This window comes from Carcharodon carcharias, chromosome 3 (genome assembly GCF_017639515.1).
Source record: "Carcharodon carcharias isolate sCarCar2 chromosome 3, sCarCar2.pri, whole genome shotgun sequence".
NCBI classification, from domain to species: Eukaryota; Metazoa; Chordata; class Chondrichthyes; order Lamniformes; family Lamnidae; genus Carcharodon; species Carcharodon carcharias.
The window spans coordinates 45,935,557-45,954,632 of NC_054469.1; the positions used below are offsets into that span (position 1 = coordinate 45,935,557).

General features: G+C 42.6%; 1 protein-coding gene across 2 annotated transcripts in view; it reads right to left on the bottom strand.

The window, feature by feature from the left end:
• Positions 1 to 19,076, bottom strand: part of LOC121275697 (cAMP-responsive element modulator-like) — a 145,974-nt gene that overhangs the window by 85,092 nt on the left and 41,806 nt on the right. For both annotated transcript variants that reach the window (XM_041183266.1, XM_041183267.1), the window contains exon 5: positions 15,811 to 15,911. In XM_041183266.1, coding sequence (XP_041039200.1) covers positions 15,811 to 15,911 — 101 coding nt within the window. The remainder of the gene's footprint in view (positions 1 to 15,810; positions 15,912 to 19,076) is intronic.

Here is a 19,076-nt window from a genome sequence, read left to right on the forward strand (position 1 = left end):
TACAATTGCCTTTGCATAACCAAGAGAAAAGAGAATCACATTAGCAATATAATGACCCATTTTCTTGGACTCGAACTCAAGTTCTGTCGAAGGGTCATGAGGACTCGAAACATCAACTCTTTTCTTTTCCGCCGATGCTGCCAGACCTGCTGAGTTTTTCCAGGTAATTCTGTTTTTGTTTTTGATATAATGACCCATGTTGCTACAGTGAAGAGCCAACATAACATAATAAAAAGAGATCAAAAATAGTCTTAAGTCTTCATGCTCCCTCCCAGCACAGGTACATTCAATGGGTGCATTTAAAACTGGTAATCTGGTTGTGTCCCCCAAACAGTTTCAGTCATCGGTGGTATGTTATGGGGAATGGAGATGAGGCAAATGCAGAGTTTTGGGAAGCTCTCTGATCCAGGGTAGTCACAGCTCATCAGCAGATACTGTCCTCTGCTTCTGGGAAAGCTCCAGGCCAAGGAGACTGCACGCTTTTGCAGGGCCAGCTTACCCCATTACAGAGGTAGTCCAGCCCAGAAGCCCTGTTAAGCAGCAATGGCTCCAATACACCGACTCTCATCTCCTCAACCATGCGGTCGCGTTACATAATCCAGTTCCAACTGAAGAACCGATTCGTAAAAATGGGGAGTTAGGGAATTTACTGCTGCACTCGACACAAGTTTCAATTGATGTAGTCAAGCTGAACTGGGTAATTCCCACATGACTAATCACTGTTTTGGAGGCTTCATCTCCCTGTCCATGCACAGCCTTCTTTTAAACCATCACTCAACATTGGGAAAAACAATTCCCTCGTCTGACCTTATGATGGAGGGAAGGTCATTGATGAAGATGGTTGGGCCTAGATCACAGCCCTGAAAAACTCCTGCATCGATATCATGGTACTGAATTGATAAGCCTCTAACAACCCTACCATCTTCCTTTGTAGTAGCCATGACTCCAGTTAATAGAAAGTTTTCTCCCTAATTCTCATTGGCTTCAATTTTACTAAGACTTCCTGAGGCCATATTCAGTCAAATGCTGCCTTGATATCAAGGGTATTCATTCTCACCACACTCTGGAATTTAGTCTTTTGTCCATGTTTGGACCGAGGCTGCAATGAGGTTGAGAGATGACAGCTTATGGTGCAGCCAACCTGTAAACCTGTGCAATTGTTGGTGAGTATTTGCTGCTTGGCAACATTGAGAACCCTTCAGTCAGTTTGCTGATAATTGAGAGTAGGCTGTTGAGGTAAGTGCTGTTTGGATTTGTTCTATCTTTTGACTGGAGTTGTCTGAGCAACTTGTTGAGTAGGTGTCAATGTTGCAGCTGTATTTTAAGTTCTAGATTACAAGTCTTTAGCTGTACAATGGCGTGATGTTGGGACCCATCATCTTTACTATAATCCACTACACTCTGCTATTTCTTCTTATCACTTGGGAGTGAATAGCGCTGGCTGAAATTCAGCTTCTGTGATTGTGGGGACCGCAGGAGGCCAAGATGGATCATCCATACAGCACTTGTGGTTGAAGATGGTTGCAGATACTTCATATGTCATTTGCACTCACATGATGCACCCCCACATTAAGATGATATTGATAAAATCTCCTCTTCCTGTTAGTTGTTCAAATTGTCCATTGTCATTAGTAGTTGGATGTGACAGAACTGCAGAGTTTTGATCTTATCTGGTAGTTGTGGGATTACTCAGCTTTTTCTATAACAAGCAGCTTCCACTGTTTAGGATGCAAGCAATCTTATATTGTAGCTTCACTTGGTTGGCAGCTATTTTTTAAAAGATGTATGTTCTCCCACATTTCTCAATGAACCAAGGTTAATCCCGTAGCGTGAAGGTAATTGTACAGTGATGAGTTAGGCCATGAAGTTATAGACTGTGTTGGAATACAACTCTGTGGCTGTTGATGGACTACAGTGTCTCATGGATGCCTAGCTTTGAACTGCTAGACCTGTTCTAAATCTATCCTATTTAAGCAGTGATAATGCCACAGTGTGATGAATGGTGTCCTCAGTGTGAAGGTGGGACTTTGTCTCCACAAGTGTGTGCAATGGTCATTCCTATGAATACTGTTATGGAAAATGCATTTGAGACAGGTGAATTGGTGCAGATGACATCAAATAGGTTTTTCCTTCATGTTGGTTCTCTCACCACCTCCTGCAAGCTCCATCTAGAAGCAAAGCCCTTAAGCTCAATCAGTGGTGGTGCTACTGAATCAACAGTCATTGAAGTCCCCACCCAGACTAAATTTTTATGCAAAAACTGTAAATTATCCACATTAGTGCATTTCCTATGGCATTGCTTATGGCTAGTTGGAGGTTAGGAGGGATATTGTTCATGGTAACTTGCAGGGAAGGTGGGGAGATTAGGACAAATTGGGGATGCAGTGCTTGTGTTAGTTAATTGAAGAATATAAAGTGGGGGGACTTATTTTTAAACAAACCTTTATCATTAATGTGGATGTGCAAAGATGTTGCCAATTTCCAATATGATCTCTGTCTTGCATGTCTCCGATTCTCTCCCCTTCTTTCATCTTCTAATTTTTCGTTTCTCTGTTTTTCCTAGTTGCATGTCTGTCCTCTGTTGCACCGTTTTTTTGGTGTTGTTCAGATACAGCAAGTGATTAGCAAGGCTATTGGAATGTTGTCATTTATTGCAAGGGGAGCGGAATTTATTTTTCAATTTATGCGATGTGGGCATCGCTGGCGATGCCAGCATTTATTGCCAATCCCTAATTGCCCTTGAGAAGGTGATGGTGAGCTGCCTTCTTGAACCGCTGCAGTCCATGTGGTGTAGGTACACCCACAGTGCTGTTAGGAAGGGAGTTCCAGAATTTTGACCCTGCGACAGTGAAGGTACAGCGATATATTTCCAAGTCAGGGTGGTGAGTAGCTTGGAGGGGAATTCCCAAGTGGTGGTCTTCCCAAGTGTCTGCTGCCCTTGACCTTCTAGGTGGTAGTGGTTGTAGGTTTAGAAGGTGCTATCTAAGGAGCCTTGGTGAGTTCCTGCAGTGCATAGGTAGTACGCACTGCTGTCAATGTGAGTCGGTGGTGGAGGAAGTGAATATTTGTGGGTGGGATGTCAATCAAGCAGATGCTTTGTCCTGGATGGTGTCAAGCTTCTTGAGTGTCATTGGTGCTGCACACATCCAGCTAAGTGGAGCGTACTCTATCACATTCTTGACTTGTGGCTTGTAGATGGTGGACAGGCTTTGGGGAGTCAAGAGGAGTTATTCGCCATAGGATTCCTAACCTCTAAGTTGCTCTTGTAGCCACAGTATTTATATGGCTAGTTCAGTTCAGTTTCTAGTCAATAGAAACCCCCAGGACATTGATAATGGTAAGACCAATGAATGTCAAGGTACAATGGTGAGATTCTCTCTTGTTTGAGATGGTCATTACCTGGCACTTTTGTGGTGCGAATGTTACTTGCCATTTGTTAGGCCAAGCCTGGATATTGTCCAGGTCTTGCTGCATTTGGACATGGACTGCTTCTATATCTGAGGAGTCGCGAATGGTGCTGAACACTGTGCAATCATCAGCGAACATCCTCACTTCGGACTTTATGATGAAAGGAATGTCACTGATGAAGCAGCTGAAGGTGGTTGGGCCCAGGACACGAGTCGTGGAACTGAGGTGACTGACGTCCAACAATCACAACAGTCTTCCTTTGTGCTAGATATGACTCCAACCAGCAGAGAGTTTTCCCCTGATTCCCACTGACCCCAGTTTTGCTCAGGTGCCTTGATGCCACACTCAGTCAAATGCTGCCTTGATGTCAAGAGCAGTTGCTCTCATCTCTAATAGTAGGGACGTTTTGCTACAGTTGTTTAAGGCATTGGTGAGATCACATCTCGAGTACTGTGTACAGTTTTGGTCTCCTAACACATTTGTATTCTTTCTTAAATATGAAGCAATTGAGAGAAGGCTCACTCAACTGATACCTGGGATGGGTTGTGGGGGGGACGGAGTTATATTGTGAGGAAAAGTCGGACAGGTTGGGCCTGTACCCATTGGAGTTTATAAGAATGAAAGATGACCTTATTGAAACATAAAACATTCTGAGGGCACTTGACAGCATAGATGCTGAAAGGATGTTTGTCATTGTGGGAGAGACTAGAACTAGGGAACACAATTTAAAAATAAGGGGTCCTCCACTTAAAATGGAGAGGAGGATAAATTTTTTCCTCTCAGAGGGTCTTGAGTCTTTGGGACTCTTCTCAGAGAGCAGTGGAAGCATTGAATATTTTTAAGGCATAGGAAGATAGAGTCTTGACTAACAAGGTTATCGAGGGTAGGTGAGAATGTGGAGTTGAGGCCACAATCAGAACGGCCATGATTTTATTGAATGAATGGTGGAACAGGCACGAGGGGCTGAATGGCCTACTCCTGCTCCTAATGTCTGTTTGTTTGTTCTTTTTCTTGCTCTTCTCTCTTTTATTCCATTGTATTTTCTCCCTCTCTTTTATCAATAGAAGGTGCAAGCACCAGTTGGTGGGAGCTCTGAGTAGCCGTTGGCAAGGACACCGAACACGATTGTAGGTACAATGGTATATGGGAACAAACTGGCCAAAAGTTGTAGACCTGTTTTGGGGCAATCGATCATAAAGCAAAGGACAATGGCAGAAGGAAAACACGAAGTAGGAGGAGGCGCTTTTACAACTACACTTGTATATTTGTACTTCTGGCACAATGAAGCCCACACACAACTAACTGATTTTGGTGTAAGCCACTAAATTAAAGAAAAATGACAATTAATTTTAATCTACAAGGCAAATCCTCTGGCTCACCCATACGTAATGGAATAAGAGAATTATTTGTTAATAAATAATTGCAGAAGAACAAGTGAATTCCTGAATTCATAGAACAGTGGGGACACAAAAAATGTTTTTAATTTATTGAGCAAAGAGTATCAGTGAAATTAATAAATGACATAAAAACAGTTAATGAATCAATTTACCATGTCCACTGAATTAATAAATTAATTTTACCTAACAACAGAACCATCAGAGGTTCTCTATTGCCTGAAAAGCTTTCATTGTATTTATATAATGGGAAATGGGAAAAGAAAAAAATTCAAATTAGCATGAGGGAAAATACTATTTCCCTCTCAGCTTCACTTTCTGAAGTAGAAATTTAAAAACATATTTAAAAATTTATTCCAACTTACATTTAATCATAATAAAACATTAAAAACAAACATAAATATTGTTATAAGCAGACCCATTGAGCAAAAGCAAAACAGATCTCTTCAGGTACACAACTCGTGCTTTAACAAATACTGATAATAAACTTTACCTAAATAAAGCCTTTGAACTATTTCCCTTGTCTTTAAAACATTTTTACAAAACAATTAAGCAGTTGGGCTTACAAAGTGCTTTTAATGCATCTTGAGAAATTTTCACAGAGCTTGCGGGACTGCAGAACTGCAGGCTCTGAAAAATACACATCCAAGGCCAGATTTTTTGGAGAGGCTGAGGCAGGTATCTCAGAGGTTTGTGGGGCTGGAGGAGGATACAAAGATAGCGAGGGATGAGCCCATGAAGGGATATGAAAACAATGATGAGAATTTTTTTAAAAATCAATATGTCGCTTAATTGGGGCCAAGGTGGGTGAACTGCTGCAGGGTACTGGGTGATCAGGACTCAAGTTAAGAGTTAGGACATGGGCAGCAGAGTTCTGGAAGACCTCAAGTTTACAGAGGATAGAATATGGGAGACAGGCCAGGAATGCATTGGAATAGTCAAGTCAAGGGGTCACAAAGGCATGGTTGAGGGTTTCAGCAGCAGACAAGGTCAGGCAGGTGCAAAATTGGGCCATATTATGGAGATAGAAATAGGTGACCTTGGTGGTGGCACGGATATGTGGTTGGAATACATCTCAGGGTCAAATATGACACTGAATTTGTAAGCAGACAATTGCCAAGTAGAGGGGCAGAGTCAGTGCTGTCATGAAAATACAATAATTTTCATATTACTGTGATTTATTGTAAAAGTGGGTGAATAATGGGGTTTGCATTAGTTTCTCTGTGTGTATATGTGTGTGTGTGTGTGGGATTTAATTGAACTGGAGACAGCTGGTCTGGAGGCTTTGAGTGATTAACAAGAAACTAGGTTTGAAATGCTAAATACATAAACATGGCTGAAGTTTTAGAATGTGAGGTGTAAGGAACATTTGCATTTTTAGATTGGATTAGTCTGAATTTCAAAGAGATGGTAAGATGTTACACCTAGTCAGAAGAAGCGAAGCCAAACAATGTGTTTATTTTCCCCCAAATGTTACTGATAATATAAATCTTTCATAGCACTAATTTTATGAGAAAATTAAAGGCCTGAATTTTTCCCATGTCAGGTGGGCTTGGCGGGAGTGGGTGGTTGCTGAGCCGACCGCGGTTGGCTCTGCACCACCATTTTACACAGGTGGACCAATTAAAGCCTGTCCAGCATAATAACCGAGTGATAGCGCTGAGCGCTACCTATGCGGGCAAGGGGAGGAGGGAGAATCGGGTCCAGCGCGTAAGGATGCTTCAATCTCCCTGAGGCACGGAACTGCCTCAGGGAGATTGAAGCGCTTTTGTAAAAAATAAATAAATGCAATAAAATTGCAATGATACATGTCCCCTCATGTGGCTGTGTCACATGAGATGGGACATGTTTTTATTTCTCAGAAAAAGTTTTTATTTAATTCGGAAAAGCTTTAGGAAACCTCATCCCGCTTGTGAGACAACGCGATGAAGTTGGGACACATGCCTGAAGTCAGTGTGCGTCATTTTACGTTCTGGCATGTTGGGCCCGCCCCCGCACGCCAAATGTAAAATCCTGGTCAAAGTTGCAAAAACATATGGGAACAATGGAAGTTACATTAAAAAGGGAGAAATATGTATAAAGGAGATGAGGCTGTGTGTCAGAAAGAAGGCATTCTAAGATCTGACACAAGTGTGAAAAGCCTCCAGCCTCTGTGCATCAAGTTGCTGTCTACAGGAACCGAAGCTGAGAAAACTCACTTTGAATATCACTGTCTGGGGTATCATGTTGCTTTGCCTGGGTCTGTTTAAATCTATTTGTTTTCTACTGTTGCCTTACGGAGGTGTAACTGAGAGCCATATTAACCAGGGGTTTTAGGAGTTATTATAGTTGTAAATTGTAGACCTATGCACGTGCTTGAAATCTTTCTTTTTGTTGATAAGTATTTAATTTAGTTTTCTAAAAAAAACTCTGAAGCAGTGGTCTGATTACTTCTGAATTCAGAGCGCGCATCTTAAAAATAAAATACAAACTGCAAAACTGTTGTGACCGCGTGAACAAGTTTCCCTTGTGCATTTTATCCGCCTGGCACACATCATCTGCCACGTTACAACAGTGGATAAGGAATGGAGCTTGTGGAGGGGAACCAAGACAATGGCTTCGGTCTTTCAAATATTTAGCTGGAGGGAATTCCTGCTCATCTAGGACTGGATAGTGGACAAGCAGTCTAACAAATTAGAAACAGTGGAAGATCAAGAGGTGAGGTAAAGCTTGGTGTTATCGGCATACATGTCTAAATTGATGCTGCATTTTAAGATATTTTGCCGAGTGACAGCATGTAGAAAACAAAATTGAGGGGACCAAGGATAAATCCTTGGGATCACCAGAAGTAACTGTACAGGAGTGGGAAGAGAAACTATTACAGGTGATTCACAGCGATGCTCACATCCCATGAAAGAATAAATTAAAAAAACAATTACATTGAAAATTAACAAAACAGAATGTTATGAACAATGTGCTTATGAACAATGTAAAAGAGGCTGCAAGAAGCCATTTTGTGTGGCAGTGTGAGGGTCTATACCAGCACATGGTTCTCAACTGAACCAGACATGTGAGAGCTGGGGTTCCTTGCCATCGGAGTTACAGAGTAAGGCATTCAGAAAATCATTCCTGGACTGCTGAGAAGAAACCAGGCAACCTTCTGGTGTTGGTACCTGCAGTTTCCAGTATATAATGGAGCCTAAGCTCTCTCCAAGAATCTGTTCTACCTATTAAGTCCACCCACAAAGGAAAATTTCAACTATTCGACTTCACAAGCCATCATAGCTGCTAAACCGAACCTGAAATCTCAACCCCTCCACTTTGGAAAGAAAGAATTCAAGCAACAGTATCTCAGAACAAAAACAAAATTACCTGGAAAAACTCAGCAGGTCTGACAGCATCTGCGGAGAGGGATACAGTTAACGTTTCGAGTCCGAATGACTCCTCATCAGAAATAAGGAAAAATAGAAAAGAGGTGAAATAAAAGCTGGTTTGGGGGGGGACAGGTAGAGCTGGATAGAGGGCCAGTGATAGGTGGAGATTGCCAAAAGTTGCCATAGACAAAAGGACAAAGAGGTGTTGACGGTGGTGATATTAGCTTATTATGTCCCCATTTCTTAGCACATTTCTTAGCTAATGGCCCTCTATCCAGCTCTATCTGTCTCACCGACAACCCCCCCCCCTCCCCCGCCTTAAACCAGCTTTTATTTCACCCCTTTTCTATTTTTCTTTAGTTCTGATGAGGAGTCATTCGGACTCGAAACGTTAACTGTATCCCTCTCTGCAGATGCTGTCAGACATGCCGAGTTTTTCCAGTTATTTTTGTTTTTGTTCTGGATTTCAAGCATCCGCAGTATTTTGCTATTAACAATATCTCAGAGGCCGATTTGAAATCTCATTTTATGTATCTTATTTTCTTTATGTGTATTTTAAACTTTGAATCTGTATTTTATTAAATAGCTTTATCATTTTTACTTAGGTAACTTTCAGCAATTATTTTCAAATAAATTAACCTTGGTCTGGTTTAAGAATAAAGCTTGAATGCCAGGAAATGCCTTTTACATGTTTGTGTCATATGAAAAAAAACATGTCTGCAGTTCCACCCAGCTGGATCAAGGTGGAGAAGCCCAATTGGAGGTTGGAGATGGGATGGTAGTACACAAGGATGGTGGGATCAAGGGTTAGTTTCTTGAGGAAAGTGGTGATGGGAGCAGATCTGAAGAAGAAAAGAACAGTATCTGAAGCGAAAATGATTATCAGCTAACACAAGAGTTAGGAAGCAAAAATCAAAGTAAAATACTGCGGATGCTGGAAATCTGAAACAAAAACAGAAAATGCTGGAAAAACTCAGCAGGTCTAACAGCATCTGTGGAGAGAAAAATAGAGTTAATGTTTCTAATCTGTATGACTCTTCTTCAGGAAGCAAAGTTGGGTGGTCAGCAGCTTAATGGGGATAGGATTGAGGGGGCAAGTGGTGGAACTTATGGAAAAGATGAACGTGGAGAGGCAATGAGGGAGATAGGAAGAGAAAATATAACTTCAGCGTTATGGCAAGGGGGGAATCTTAGAGGAAATTTGGTCCAGATGGAGGGCCAAGGGTTATAATTGGGATTTTGAAAGTGCAGTTTTAAACAAATTGAGAAAATGTTTTTCCCAGGGGCGGGCACAGAGGAAGTAGGATTGGGTGGGGGAAGTGGGGTATTGGTGGAAAGCAATACAAGGAAATGATCAGAGACTGCCTTACCTGTGACTGACAAAATGTGAGTAGCGAGGCCGCATGAGATGTCAAGGTCAAGGAAATGGTCATAAAAATAAATAATGATGTTTGCATGGCGGGCAAGATCAAAGGAGAATAGGAACGCATTGAATTCAGAGGAGAGAAAGAGCACGACAGGTTGAGATGGAGATTGAATTCACCGAGGATGAGAATTCACTTGGTGCAGAGGCTGAGGGAGGAATACACTGCAGATATCTCACTGAGAAAATTTTGTGATAGTTGGGTGAGCAGCAGAGATATAGAGGTTAAACAAGAGATGCTCAAGGAGTACCAGAAGAATAGAGGGACAGACCAAAATGTGATTTGCTAATAAGAGCTACACCATCAACATGATGGTCTATGCAAGGCAAGTGGTAGAAGGTATCGCAGGCTGACAGGCTTCATTAAGGAGGCAGGTGTTAACAGCAACCTGGCTGAGGGTGATAAGACCATGATTTCGATGACATCAGGGGAAAATAAAAGTGGAATGATGACAGGGTGAGGCTTTAGGAGAGATAAAGAAAAAAGAAGCAACAAGGCAGAGGAGAAAAATTGTGGAAACAGAAGTGATGGGCTCAAGTTTGGCATAATCAGCGATGTAGCCAAAACATACGTAGGTCTGGTTACGTCGTAATTATTGTAATGCATATATCCTGATAAACAGAAGGCCTTCTCAGTGACACTAAGGACTGAGATGATCCTGTAGTTCCTGCGATCTCTTGTGTTACATTTGTTTTTGTATAATGCGATGAGTTCTGCATCACCCATGCCCCGTAGAACAGATCCTACCTTCCAACAGAGGAGGAGGAAGTCATGAAGGTGCAGCAGTAGACAGGACTTTGAGCTTGAGGACTTTGGTTGGAATTTCATCCTTACCGGTGCCTTTCTGTTTGCTAAGCAATCAATGGCATTTGAGAGCTCAAGTGATGAGGATTTTTCATTGTTGTCATCACCATCGGTGGTCCCTCGATTCGAGAATGACATTTACTCAGGGTCGCGGGTTTTGCCATGGGTCTTCATGTCACTGAACAAACCTATTCTCAATCCGCGTATCTTTGGGCACATGGGAAAGACATCAAACAAGATAGCGGGATCCAGAATGCAGAATTTGCTTCCTTTTCTGTCCCTGCTCTTCCTCATCATTAAAACATTGTAGCTCAAAGCATAATCCAGTTTAAAGGACATTGCTGTCATTTTGAACGATTGGTAGCATGTTCCTCCCAGTCATCAACGTCAATGCTGCAATGCATCAAGGCAAGCTCCAGGGTGTCTTTGAAGCATTTGCCTTGGAACAATGGCCATTTGAGAGTTGAGAAATCAGGGTCTTGGGATTTGGGGGGTGCTTAGGTGGGTGGTGATAGGGAGAGACTGTTTTCAGTCATCAGACACAATGTCCAGACCAATGAAGTTGATTTTCTAGGAGTTTTGCCTGAATATTTGTGGAACTGGCTTCAAGAAAGACACTAGCACTTGTTCCACGGCTGTCCCATTGAATTCAGAGGATGCAACAGAGGCATTGCTGATGGAATTTCTAAAGTAGTTTTGTGTTGCTGCACACAGTTCAAGTCTCACTGCAGTAGGGGAGCATAGTGACGACAATTGCTCTGTACACTAGGACTTTCACTGATTTGGAGGTCTTTGTTGTCAAACACTTGCTGCTATAGTTTGTAGAAGACTGAGTTAGCTCGGCTGATCTGGTGTTGGATCTCCTTGTCAATGGTGGCTTTTTAAGAGAGGTGGCTGCAAAGGTATGGGAAGTGTTCAATATATTCCAGAGTCTCTGATTCAATGAGAGACTGATGACACTTCATCTACAGCTCAGCCTTAACCAATATGCCACTGTCATCACCATTTATGCCCCGAGCCTGATGAAAATGTTAAGAAGTTCTGTTCTGACCTTAAAGAAGTCTGCACTGTCATCTCAAAAGAAGAAAAGATCATACTTCTGGCAGACTTGAATGCCAGGGTTTGCTATAATATCTGGAGCAGAACCATTGGGAAAAACAGAATAGGAAAAGTCATGCAACTAGTTCTTTATCTAACTCAATCATGACAGGAAGCTGTGAGAGAGTATCAAACACTGACTGGGAGATGTCCATCTCATGTAAGTACAGCTCACAGTTGTGTTCAGACATCTGCTGACTTCTGATAATGAGCACGTCACCATCTGCCTTGGTCTTGGAACCAAGCTACTGGTTTATGAAGCCTTCTCACCACCTTATTGCATAGCTTTGAAACATGAGCTTACAGCTATCAGGAAAGGTAGCTCAACAACATTGATCTTTGCTGTTTACAGCTCAATTTGGGTATCTCAAAAAAGAAGATCATGAATGCAGCAGTCCTCTCAAAGGCAAACCTCCCAAGTATGTTGCTACTGATCGAACAGAAAGGATGAAAGACAGTTGCATACCCAAGAATTTTCAGTGTGGCATACATATGAACAAACGAATTAGGAGCAAGAATAGGCCATTTAGCCCCTCTGCCCTTGCCATGCCATTTCATAAGATAATGGCTGATCTGAGTGTGACCTCAGTTTAAAGAAGGTTTACTAGAATAATACCTGGAATGGGCGGGTTGTCCTATGAGGAAAGGCTGGGCAGGCTAGACTTGTATCTGCTGGAGTTTAGAAGAATAGGAGGCGACTTGACTGAATCATATAAGATCCTGAGGGGACTTGACAGGGTGGATGAGGAAAGAATGTTTCCTCTTGTGGGAGAATCTAAAACTAGGGGCCATTGTTTAAAAATAAGGAGTCACCCACTTAAGACAGAATTGAGAATTTTTTTTTTCTCTCAGAAGATTGAGAAGCTTTGGAATTCTCTTCCTCAAAAGGTAGTTGAGGCAGAGTCTTTGAATATCTTGAAGGCAGAAGTAGATAGATTCTTGATAAGCAAGGAGGCGAAAGGTTATCAGGTGCAGGCAAGAATGTGAAGTTGAGGTGAAAATTAGATCAGCCATGACTTTATTGAATGGTGGAGAAGGCTCTAGAGGCCAAGTGGCCTACTCCTGCTCCTAATTCATATGTTCATATACTCAACTATACTTTCCTGTCTACCTGCTAGAAACTTTGACTCCCTTGTCAATCAAGAATCTATCTAACTCAGCCTTAAACATATTCAAATGACCCTGCCTCCACTGCTCTCTGGGGAAGAGAAGTCCAAAGTCTAATGACCCTCAGAGAAAAAAAATCATCCTCCTCTCCGTCTTTAATGGGAAATCACTTATTTTTAAACAGTGTCCCCTATTTTAAGACTCTCCAACGGGGAAACATCCTCCCAGCATCCACCCTGTCAAGTCCCCCAACGATCTTTTTTATTTCAATCAGATCACCTATCATTCTTCTAAATGCCAAGGGATACAGGCTCAACCTGTTCAACCCTTCTTCAAAAGACAAACCTTTCATTCCAGGAATCAGTTGAGTGAACCTTCTCTGAACTGCTTCTAATGCAGTTAAAATCAGAGGTACTATAGTGGAATAAATTTGGCATGGGTGGAGTCTTGGATAGAATCTGCATGGAACATCGGCAAATTGATGTCCAAATTTGGAGACAGGTGTATTGGGTGAGTGACGTCCAAAAGCTATTTGAAGGGTAGAGTATCAGAGGATCCCCTGATGGGATATTTGTGTGGGAATGAAGAATGAAGATTTAATGCATGCAGCATCAACAATCAACACTCCTAAGTCAGGCGTAACACAGTGATATGCAAGGAAATGCTCCTCTAATCCACCTGAACAAAATATTTCAGCCCTAACTCCAAAATGGGCATACCTTGCTTCATTAATGTGGCATTTTTTTTCATTCCTCACATCAACCAAATATGTTTACATCGTCAATTAATGTCAAATGACAATGAGAAAAGGGATTAAGACCACAAACTCATTTTATTTGATGTCAGAGGGATCTTTCATTTCAGCAATTTGGTTTGAATATATAATGAGCTCCAGAAATGAAAGGTCAGCATCTAACCTACAGTGCAAACAGGTTCATTTCCAGAACTAGGTTTATCATTAATTCAAATACTGACACAGAGAGGTTATCAGTCTGGGCTTGATTTCTGTGACAGCTTTAGCTTTTTCTTGAAGATCCTCAGGCAGAAATTTATTTTTGCGTAATGGGGCAGTAGGACTACAATATTTTATGTTGATCGGAAAAAACATTTTATTGTTCACGTGTGAAGCGTTACAATTCTTCTTCATTCATGTTGGAACATCATATGCATCTATCTACAATAGGAAGCTGTCCAAGCTTTATGTCCCATGCTGGTAGACAATGAGAATACACAGAGAAACAATGAGAAAATCAAAGTGAAAACAATAAGAACTTTAATTTCATACTAAAGTTATACAACACCATGGAACAGTTACCAATGTGAATTATGGGATGCTAAAGCTCTTCAAAGTGCAATGCCCATTCTTTGACAAATTGCATCTAAATGTTTTATTTAACCTATGAGTGGTACTGAATGATTTGAAGATTCCAGTGGACTACCAAGTTATCACCTGCATTGGCTTCTCTTGCTGCTCCTTGCTCCTGTGCTGTAACTGCTGGAGTACCCCAAGGAACATTACTTGGCCCCCTCTTATTTTTCATCTGTGGCCACCCCAGGCTAATAAAAATCTCAATAACCTTCCTGTCACTGGCCTAAATTAGCTCCCAGTCAATTTTAAAATTCTCATCCTTGTTTTCAAACCCCTCCATGGCCTTGTCCTTCTCCATGTCTACAACCTCCTCCAGTCCTACAACCCTCAGAGATCTTTTCAATCCTCTGATTTCTTGTTCATCCTCAATTTTAAACTGCTCCACCATTGACAGCTGTGCTTTCAACTGCCTGGGAGCTCTGGAATTCACTCTCTAAACTTCTTTGCCTCACAACCTCTCTCTCCTTTAAGAAGCTCCTCAAAATGTATCTCTATGACCAAGCTTTTGGCACCAATCCTAATAACTCATCTGGCTCGGTGTTGAATCTTGTTTGATAATGCTCCTGTGAAACGCCTTGGAATGTTTTGTGTTAAAGGTACTGTGTAAGTACAAGTTATCATTCAAGTCAGCAATCTAGTATTAGGTACAAATCTATAACCATCCCTCAATGAATAGGTATGAGCTGACTGTATAGTATTGCAAAGCTTCCATTTTAATATTGACTCAGTTTTTCCAAAAATTAGGAGATGAAAAAATTTGGCAAGCAACAAAACCACACTGCAACAATGCGCTAGACTTCTCAGCGCAAGAGAGGTTTAATCCTTTGAATTAGAAATGATTGCATGGTGTATAAGTATGCTTTCTCAAAATGAAGAAAAATTTTAGGTCAGTTAAAGAAGAAATGAAACTAATTGTCATGATTCAACATATAATTATAATATGCTATTCTTACATTCTACAATTTATAGTTCTTAAGAATTTTTTTAAAATTCATTCACGAGATGTGAGCTTCACTGGCTGGGCCAGCATTTATTGCCCATTCCTAGTTGCCCTTGAGAAGGTGGTGGTGAGCTGCCTTCTTGAACCGCGACAGTCCATGTAATGTAGATACACCCACAGTGCTGTTAGGAAGGGAGTTCCAGGATTTTGACCCAGCCACAGTGAAGGAAAGGCAATATATTTTCAAGTCAGGATGGTGAGTGACTTGAGGGGAACTTCCAAGTGGTAGTGTTCCCATCTAGCTGCTGCCCTTGTCCTTCTAGATGTTAGTGGTCGTGGATTTGGAAGATGCTGTTGAAAAAGCCTTGGTGAACTCCTGCAGTGCATCTTGTAGATGGCACACACTGCTGCCACTGTGTGTCGGTGGTGGAGGGAGTGAATGTTTGTGGATGTGGTGCCAATCAAGTGGGCTGCTTTGTCCTGGATGTGTCAAGCTTCTTCAGTGTTATGGGAGCTGCACTCATCCAGGCAAGTGGGGAGTATTCCATCACACTCCTGACTTGTGCCTTGTAGATGGTGGACAGGCATTGGAGAGTCAGATGAGTTGCTCGTCGCACGATTCCTAGCCTCTGACCTGCTCTTGTAGCCACAGTATTTATATGGCTAGCCCAGTTCAGTTTCTGGGCAATGGCAACCCCCAGGATGTTAATAGTGGGGGATACAGTGATGGTAATGCCATTGAGCATCCTGAGGCGATGGTTGGATTCTCTCTTGTTGGAGATCTGATACAGCCTGAGGCTATCATTTAATTTGTGGAGAAGTAAAATATGTAGTATGTAGCAGAAACCCACAGATGAAGAAGCAATGAAATTTTAAATACTTCAGGATTTTTCTCAAGTTTTTAAAATCATACCTGTAGGAAGGTCGTCTAGACAGAATTTCTCTCCGTTTTTGAGAGTCAGTCACAACCTCAGCGGAATCGCCAGACTCGTCCGTTTCTGCTATAGTAGCTACCTATAAATAAAAGTATGAAACACAATAGTAAAAGCAATTGGTAAAATTAAATTTCAAATGGTTGTTTAAAACAGTCAAAATGCAGTAGAACCTCATCATTTCAATCCCAGTTAATTGAAAATAGACTTCTTGTACACCCAGTTCTAGGCAGCAAATTCTGCTCAGCAGAGAAAGCCAAACTTGAATAAAATGATTTTTGACGATAACCTGTTTATTTTGAAAGCTTTATATTCGTATTAAGGAAGTTAAGCTACATACTAAACTGACAGTACATTATGGTAACATATACCTGTACATCACAAATCTATCTTTTCAAGGACTATACTTGGCTATTCTACATGAAATACACAATATACATAGGGCAAACTGATTTCTATGTTTATTAATTCCTGTCTCAGCTAGAAACAAAATTGTTGATTTAATTAAGGTGAGTTCAGACAGTAATTAGGTACAGCACACAGGTCTGACCTCCATATTATAAAAAGGATACATGGGCGCTAGAGAAAGTACAAAAATGATTGACAAGGTTGATACCAAAACTGAGAGAATTAGCAAAATTCTCTGCTCCTGACGGCAGCAATAATTCTGGTGGGTGGGGCCATTAAATTTGGCTTGATGGAAAAAGTCAGTTTCCCGCTGGCAGGAAATTAGTTTGGAGTTCTGTTCTCCTGAATTGGATGGCGGGTTTAAGAGGGTCAAGCTTCCCACTGATCTGTCGGGAACTACATTTGCATTCATTTGTATTGCATGAATGCTCATTAAAAGGCCAACTCGCCGGAATTAAGTTCTCCTTTCAAATTAAGTGCCCCAGCAGCTGATAATTAGAATGGACTGTTTCACGACTGTATATAAGTGGCGTGCACCTGGCGAGCTTCAGTTCATTCATGATTTTGAAGTCCGTAGATGTTGCATGCTCCTTCTCGGGGACATCACATAACTTGATTTGAGTTCCATTAGCAAATGCTGCGCCAAGGCTGGACAAGGGAAGCAGGCAAAGACTGGACAAGGGAAGCAGGCAAAGACTGGAAGAAGGGAGCTGGGTGGAGGTGGTATGATGGAAAGGTGAATCGAAGGCTGGAAAGGGGAGTCAGGCTTACAGGGGAAGGGTGGGGGAGGTAAGAATGTTCTCAGAAGTGTTGGGGGGGCGCGGTTGGGGGAGAAATGTCTTAGAGGGTGGGGGTGATGTGGGGGGGGAACTCAGGATACAGGTGATAGAAGGGAACAGTTACAGCCAGAGGGCAGAGTGGAATGCGGTAAGGTGGCAGATCCAGAATGAGAGTCTGTTAAGTGAAGGTCTCATCGGGTGGGTCACTGAGGGGAACAAGACAGGTGGCTCAGGTAATGGGAGGGGGCAGGATCAAGGTGGACATGGGGACGATAATGGGTGTCAGCTCTGGGGGGGGGAGATTGTGATAGGGTCCAGGGTAATAGTTCAAGGGTGACAGAGGGGAGAGGATTGGTGATATTGAGTGACTCAATGGTGATGGAGGGGAAGTTGGTGCATGACTGGGTGGGTAGAAGGTGGTGGAGGGAGTTTAAAAGGTGAAGTTCACCATTTTTCAAACTGACCTTGATCATGCAGTCAGTAAGTCAGTGAGATCCCTTGAAGAGGGAGGATGGTCTTTTCAAGTGGGTAGAGTTCAAGGTGACCGACTAAAGGGACACCCTAATAATTACGAAGCAACTGGATGTCAAAGATACTCACTTGCGCTCTCCTCTCTTATGGTGAAGCCTGCATTGCAGCAGGTTTGTTCCCAACTCATGGACCTCAGAACATGAAGATGCCAGCAAAGATTAGAGCTGCTGTTCATTCTGAGCCATTTGCCATCAGTGCAGCCAGAGGCAAGGTGAAGGGAAGGAGGGAGATGGAATGCCTGCAAGGAGCACGGCTGGCAGGTGGCAGCCAACTCGTGACTCTAAACCTCTAACCTCTCAGGTAATAGCAACTGTTGACAAGGGATCATGTGGTTAGTCTTTTTTTAAATTCATTTACGAGATGTGGGTGTTGCTGGCTAGGCCAGCATTTATTGCCAATCCCTAAATGCCCTTGAATGGTAAGAACACCTGCTGTCAAGGCAATGGTCCCTGTAGAGTTTTGAGGGTACTAGAGACAAGCAGAAAAATGTCTGCGTGAGGCTTTGCACATGGCTCTAATCGTGTATGAACAGGAGGAACACTCACCTCTGGTTCTCCAAGATGTCCTTTACCTGGAAGGGGTGGGGTGGGGATGCCATGCCTAGACAGAGGCTTGGCGAAGGGCTTAGCACTTGCCTGCTGGCTTTGAGATGGAGGGAAACCTGTAAAGGATATATTCATTTAATGTGTCATTTCAACTAGTTCACACATCCACTGAGATGTCGACAATGCAGGCTGCAGGCGACCCTGCCTTGATAATGACTCTCATACAGATGAAGAGAAGAGCCCGTCACCATTTGGCACAGGGCCATGAGGAGCAAGGGCCTAAGCAGCAAGAGGCAACAGTGCCACTATAAGGTCAAGAGGCTGGCGAACATGGACCATTGCAATGGTGAGCATTGGACTGACCATGGGTGCATCGACAGTGATGCTCTTATGTAGAGGTGAACGAAAGGCAATACCAGAGGCACCCGTGTACGTCCCGGGATACGATTGCTCACATCAGCAAGCTTCTCCAGTAGTAGCTGAGCCCGCAAGGACTTTGGAGGAATAGTGTGGAGCTCCTGGGTTGCAATGAAAGTGTATCCAAGTGCTGTTTAAATATGGCACCAGGACCTTCAACCCCATGAGGTAAAATCGGAGCAGGCAGATTCGTCGAGCCCCTCGCAAATGCATAATTAATGAGATGAAAAATGGAAGATCACACTTGTTAAACTGACCTGCCACCCAATGGGAATCACACCAACTTTCCCGGCCACCACAGGACTTAGGGCGGAATCATCCCAGATTTGCACTAAGTACGATAGCTGGCGGGTAAAACGATGTTTTGCCTGCCGGCCGCAATGACGGCTTTTCACGCCCTATCGCCCAAACCCGGCGTTTTAATTGTGCATTTCTGGGAAACACACCACTTCCATGGCAGGTGGACTCTCATTCACCTGCCACGCCATTACCTCGCCATTTCAGCACACCGGGTGCCATATTTAAAGTCCAGCCACAAGCACACATTGCAGTGTATCCAGCCCAGGA